This window comes from Triticum aestivum, chromosome 3A (genome assembly GCF_018294505.1).
Source record: "Triticum aestivum cultivar Chinese Spring chromosome 3A, IWGSC CS RefSeq v2.1, whole genome shotgun sequence".
NCBI classification, from domain to species: Eukaryota; Viridiplantae; Streptophyta; class Magnoliopsida; order Poales; family Poaceae; genus Triticum; species Triticum aestivum.
Window position 1 is genome coordinate 383,333,826 of NC_057800.1, and position 6,165 is coordinate 383,339,990.

General features: G+C 43.5%; 1 protein-coding gene across 2 annotated transcripts; it reads left to right on the forward strand.

Annotated features, from left to right (window-relative positions):
* Window positions 1-2,653: 2,653 nt before the first annotated feature.
* Window positions 2,654-5,394, forward strand: LOC123061355 (UBP1-associated proteins 1C). 2 transcript variants are annotated; one of them, XM_044484433.1, is made up of 6 exons: window positions 2,654-2,876; window positions 2,990-3,064; window positions 3,454-3,581; window positions 4,078-4,531; window positions 4,611-4,724; window positions 4,925-5,394. In XM_044484433.1, exons 1-6 carry the CDS (start codon window positions 2,790-2,792, stop codon window positions 4,994-4,996), a joined length of 930 nt encoding a protein of 309 aa, XP_044340368.1. In that variant the 5' UTR covers window positions 2,654-2,789; the 3' UTR covers window positions 4,997-5,394. The 2 variants fall into 2 exon arrangements, with proteins under 2 accessions (XP_044340368.1, XP_044340367.1); XM_044484432.1 differs by having other exon boundaries at window positions 4,929-5,394.
* The last annotated feature ends 771 nt before the right edge of the window (window positions 5,395-6,165 follow it).

Below are 6,165 nucleotides of genomic sequence, written 5' to 3' on the forward strand. Positions count from 1 at the left end.
TGTATTTCAAAAAATGTAAATGGTTTGCGTGTCTATAACATTATTTTTCACTAAGCCTAACAAATGTGTGTATTTAGAAAAAAAAAGCAAATGGACTACAAATTCTTAAAAAATGGGTTGCATGTCTGCCACATATTTGGACACTGACAATTTGGGCCCATAAAGTTGAAGCCTATGCAAGACGTTGTCTAATTAGTCAACAAACTTTCCCTAAAAAAATTAGTCAACAAATGACTCTGACAGCTATAGCCCTTGGATTTACATCCAAGGGCTGATGTGCTTCTTCAATCTCTCATCTTTTTCTTATAGCATTGACTGGACCATCTGCTCCCACTTTCGGTGCTGACAAATGCTACCCAAGCGCCAGCCAAGCCACCCCTCAATTCCTTCTGTTATTCTCCGAAGACGGTAACCTCACCCCGCACTCGAACCAGTCAACCCTCATACCCCCCCTCCGCCAGCGACTACACTGTCGCAACTTCCCCAGCTCATGTCTATTCCTGTCAGAAGCCTCTCCGTTGTCCTCCGCCTTGGTGCACTCGCCGCGGGGCCGCCGTCTGGCGCCCTCAACATGGTCAACAGATGAGATGAATCGGGAGAGGACTGTACATGGAGAGAATGACAGCAGGGACCCACCAAGTCCATTATCGTACGCAAACAAGTGCCTCCTTATTAGTACAAGCAAAATGCTTGCTCCTAATGGTTTGTTGACATGTGGGACTCACGATATTGTCATTATATAGTCAATAAACGAGAGAATTGCACAAAGAGCGACTGACACCTGGGACAAAGCAGCTCGAGTCGGTTTTTACTGTTGTTCTTGAGACAGAGCACAATATCAATTGGGTTGTGCGGGGTCTGTGGCCCGTCTAGCCCAGGATTTCATTTTATGTTTACAGCATGACCCATCCAACTGTTTTTTCTTTGTGAAAATGGCTAGCCAAGCTTTATTTGTTTTGGAAGAATAGCCAACCCAGACCGATTTGTTTTTCTCCGCCGTGTTGGGCTGCAAATCTTTCAAGACAAGGAGGGAAGCATTCGGTCTGGCCTAAAAAAGGGTTGTATATCTTAAAAGTAATATGAAATGGAGTGTAAATATAAAAACATGGCAAATGGTCAATTAGTTTCAATTTTTTTAGTGTTTTGAGATTTAAAATTTTATTGAATTTTAACATAATTCAAATATATCATGAAATTAGTTTGAATTTGAATCAAAATTTCAGGATTAAAAATAGTCCGAACACCACCAAAATATGCGAAATTTCAATGAAATTCCGTTGAATTATTAACCCTATCCTTGACAGAAAATAGGCAACAATGATAAAAAAGAAAATGGGCTGCAAAAAATTCCATAAAAATAGTAAATGGGGTGTAAGTTTTCTAAATAGCAAATGAGTTGTATGTTGTCCGTCACAGATGTGTAGTCTGACTTGTCTACGCAGAAACTCATGGATGGTGGCCGCAGTCTCAATCTTATATATGCGGAAACTCTAAAAAATGCAGTTCTAGTCATCACGCATCGGGCCTAGTAAGACAAATTTAAGGGTATCATCCCGGACATGGAAGCTTGATTCATGGCGAGGGTCACGCTGGATGTAGTGTCCTGCTTTGGGCTTTGACATAGTCCCTTTTCCTGAGTGGTTACCGCATGTTGCTAGGCCGAACAACGTTCGCACAGTTTCTCATTGTGCCAGACTATACGCAAATGAAGTTGAAGATGTCAGGGCCAAAATGCGCCATCACTATACGCAGTAATCCGGAGCGACCACTCAGGACCATTGGCGTAGAAGCTGCAACCCCAAGGGCGACGTTGGGGCTGCGATCGACCATGGGCGGTGCTCGGACAGCTGTTGGATTTTGCGCCGATCGATGCTGCGGCCGGCTCGTTGTGTGCTGGAATAGGGCGGTGCTGGACCCGACGAGACACGACGTTGCAACCGGCAGGGAGAGAGTGCAACTAGCGTTGATGACGACACAGTGTGGGCGACTATCCGGTGATGCCAGTGGGGCGGGTGGCGAGCCCGCTAACGCTTGTCGTGAAAGGAAGCGAGGAACGCGGCTGGGCCGACGAAGGAAGGAAGTGGGGTGGGGGGATCTCCATCTCGCTTACACGATGCGAGGAGGACAAAGCCATTTTGCCTCATCAGACGTTTCTGACGCGACTAGTTGGGGGCTGGCGCCGATCGGCTGATGCCTAGCATCGACATCGGTCTAAACAACCACTTAAGAAGAAACCTGGGGAGTTCTGAATAGGCCTTTGGAGCTAGTGTTTGATTATTATTTTCCGAGACATAGTTTTCTTTTTTGAGGGGTTTTGAGACATACTCCCTCTGTTCCTAAATATTTGTCTTTCTAAAAATTTCAACAAGTGACTATATACAGAGCAAAATGAGTGAATCTACATTCTAAAATATGTCTATATACATCCGTATGTGGTAGTCCATTTGAAATCTCTAAAAGGACAAATATTTAGGAACAGAGGGAGTAGTTTTATTTTTAAGAATCGTTTTGAGACATAGCCTTTTTTTTTGAGAAATTTTTGAGACATAGCTAGTGTTTTGATAAATAAACTTGACTAGCTCGCGAAAGCCCAGCCCAAGATGGCAAGATTGTAGATGGGCCCTTGGGCCATTCCCCCAGAAGAATGCTCCACCCCAGCAGCAGGGAACCCTGCTTGCGCCCTTCTCCTCTTCTTGTCTCGCATCGCCTCCCCGCAGCCAAAAACCCTAGCGCACGCACCTTGCCGGTCCGGCCCCGAGACGCATTCCGGAAACCTCCGGAACGCCGCAATGGTTTGGTTTCAGTGCGAGGACTGCGGCGAGAACCTGAAGAAGCCCAAGCTTGCCGGCCACTTCCGCTCATGCTCCGCCTACAAGGTGACGCGCCATCTCTCTCTCTCTCCCGCCTGTACTTCCCCCCGCGTGGATTTAGCTTGCTTATTGGGATACTGACATGCTATTGTGCGACTGTTTGGTTCGGTTTTGTGCAGCTTTCCTGCATCGACTGCGGCGCAGTCTTCGGCCAGGACACCGTCCAGACGCACACCCAGTGCATCTCCGAGGCCGTGAGTTCCATTGCTTCTCTCCCTGTTATGAAATTTACTTTTCTGTTATAGGATTCCGATGAAGCGTGACATGTATGGCCGTACAATTTGGATAACATGTAATTTTTGGTTGCTGGATTGGGATAATTGGCGTGTAAGGTTGCAGCCTTTGGGGGCGATTAAGTGTGCCTTTTAATATACGTATATTTTTAGCTTAGGTTCTTAATGTGAATTGTTGTGTCGGCCTGCCTGGATCCCCAGTTTGTAAACCACGGAAGGGTTAGTTCAGGGCACAAATCAGTATTTCGAATGGGTTGTTCAGAGTGCGTTCTCTGTAATAGACATTGGAACAAATGCTAGTTAATTATCGGTGCTTAGGTATTCATTTCTCTGATCTATTGTCATTTCAGGAGAAGTATGGTCCCAAGGGACTGAACAAGCCATCCAGCAATGCACAGGGTAAGCCAGACAAGCCAAAGCCAAATGCCGATGTTGATATCAATGTTGGGTTGTCGACACGCCCTCCTTGGTTCTGTAGGTATGCTAACGTGATCCTCAGTATATATACAATGGTATTTGCAGGTTCTGTAGAAAAACCATGCTCCATATTTGTATCTCTGAACTAATATATTCGAAATCGTTGAAGTTTATATTATGCTACTGTTGTCACCATTCACGAACAGCTTGACTGGAACATCTCTGAAATACATGAGCGGTGAGCCTGATGCATAATAATGTGGTGCCCCTATAGGAACATACCAAAATAAGGCAATGTTGAAAGTTTTATAAGTCCCAAGCTGTGAAACTTCTTTATTATATTTTGTTGGTTGATTGTATTAGCAAATGCTTTTCATGACCGCCCTAGTTTGGGGATCTTTTCATTATGGAAACTTCAGATGTGTAGAGCACTCATGTCCTTGCTGTTTAGATAATTAATCCCTTTTTTGACCATGAAGTCAGGTCATTTCAGCTTAAGCAGTCTCAGTTTTCACTAGCATGCCTTCTAACATAACTATCCCGGGTTTGCATCTCAGCCTATGCAATACAACTACCACCAGCAAGCAAACTCTCTTGGGGCATGCTGATGGCAGGAAACATAGGGCAAAAGCAAAAGCCTTTCATGCTTCTCAGAAGCAAGAAAATGGAGCTGAACAAACTCCAAGCGACAAGGAAACTGGTGGAGCACCAACAACAGCATCTACAGAACTAAATGACGGGAAGGGTGCTGACGGTGAAAGAGATGCTGACAAAGATGTTGTGAAGAGAAAGAGAACAGATAGCACAACCTCCGAGGAGCCAGATAATGCAAAAAGACAAATTTTATCGAACTTGAAGACTGGAGAGGCGATACAATCTGAAAATGGAGAAGCGGAACTCAAAACAAAGAGCAAAAGTGCTGCAGAAGAACTGGTCATTGGTGCCAATCATCAAGATATTAAGAAGCAGAAAATCAAGTGGAAGAAAATTATTACGAAGATACTAGAGACGGTAAAGCTATATTCGATGTTGCTTTTGTCAGTTTTCTGTTGCTACCTGGTGTTACAGTTAAGCTGATGTTTTCTTACAGAATTTGGATGGAGCTATGAAGTTAAAGAAGCTACAAAAGCTAGTTATCAGGGAAGTTTTAGAATGTGGTCTGTTGAAAGATAAGGAGCAGCTGCATGCTCTGTTGATGGACAAGGTAATTAGCATGAAAGATAAAACTGCAGTTAAATACTTACTTTATCTGGAATTACTTGTCGCTCTTGGATGTATCTAGATGTATTTCAGTGCTAGATACATCCGTTGAGCAACAAGTAATTCGGGACGGAGGGAGTACCTATTTTCTCCTTGTTTGGACTCTTGCTCAATGATGCAATGATACTGTTTCGTTTGTTGTAGATAGCTTCGAGCTCCAGGTTTTCTGTGGATGGGAAGAACATTAGATTGGTGGCCAAGAATGAAGAATCATAGTCCTCAGACATTTTCTTGTGCTCTATTTAAGATGTTACTAAAATGTCAGGGAAAATGATACAGGCAGTATTATTTTTGGGGCTGTCAATTTTGGATTTGTTACGTGCCTGTGTCATTTGCAGAGAAAACTGTTCCAAGATACAGGAACTTCGTGTTTGATTTTTTTTTTTTTGGAACAGTGGGACCAAACCGATTTTGTTGCTCCAGATGCTGTGAACTTTTTCAGTATATTTGGCGTTGCAACTCCTGTGCAAATTGAAACTATATATGCAATCAAGAAATGCGAGCTGCCTGTGTTTTGGTACCGTCATATCAGCAACACAGCTCTCAGTCTGTGTACCTTGTACTCCCTCTGTTCACAATTATAAGATGTTTTGGATATTCCAGTATGGACTACATACAAGCTGAAATGTTTGCAATGTTTTGGATATTCCAATATGGACTACATACAAGCTGAAATGTTAGCAAATATAATATGTTTTGGATATTTCAATATGGACTACATATGAGCCGAAGCGAGTGAACAAACACACTAAAACATGCTTATACATATTTGATTCAGAATACTAAAACATGCCTATATACATGTGATTCAGAATAAGTTTGAATATTACATTCATCCCAAGTAATTTGTGACGGAGGGAGTAGAATAATATTGTGCTTGGAGGTCTGGAGGATGATGCATGTAGTTATGCTGCGAACGAGTCGTCCTGCTACCTCTGTTTCCGTCTTATACTTTGAAACAGTACTCCCTTCGTTCACTATTATAAGATATTTTAATATTTTAATATAATTTACATATAGACTAAAATGTGCGAACAAACACTGTAGAACATGTCTAATATACATTCGATTTAGACAATTAGAACATCTTATAATAATAAATCTGAGGGTGTATCTTTTAGGCCTTATTTGATAGCAAGGGGGAGAAAGTCCAAGGCCACAAACCCCTAGGGGTAAATTTCACGTCCACATGGGATTCCCAACCAGCCGTTGTGGGTGATTTTTGGCACAACGCTCGGAGGAACAAATCTTAGATGTGGGATGTGGAGCACTAGAGGGAGGATGGTGTGTGCGTGCGCGCGTGCGCGCGCGTGTGTGTGTGTGTGGGTGGTGGTGGTGGGGGGGGGGGGGGGGGGGGGGGGGGTTGCTTCCAGCCCCATCATCAC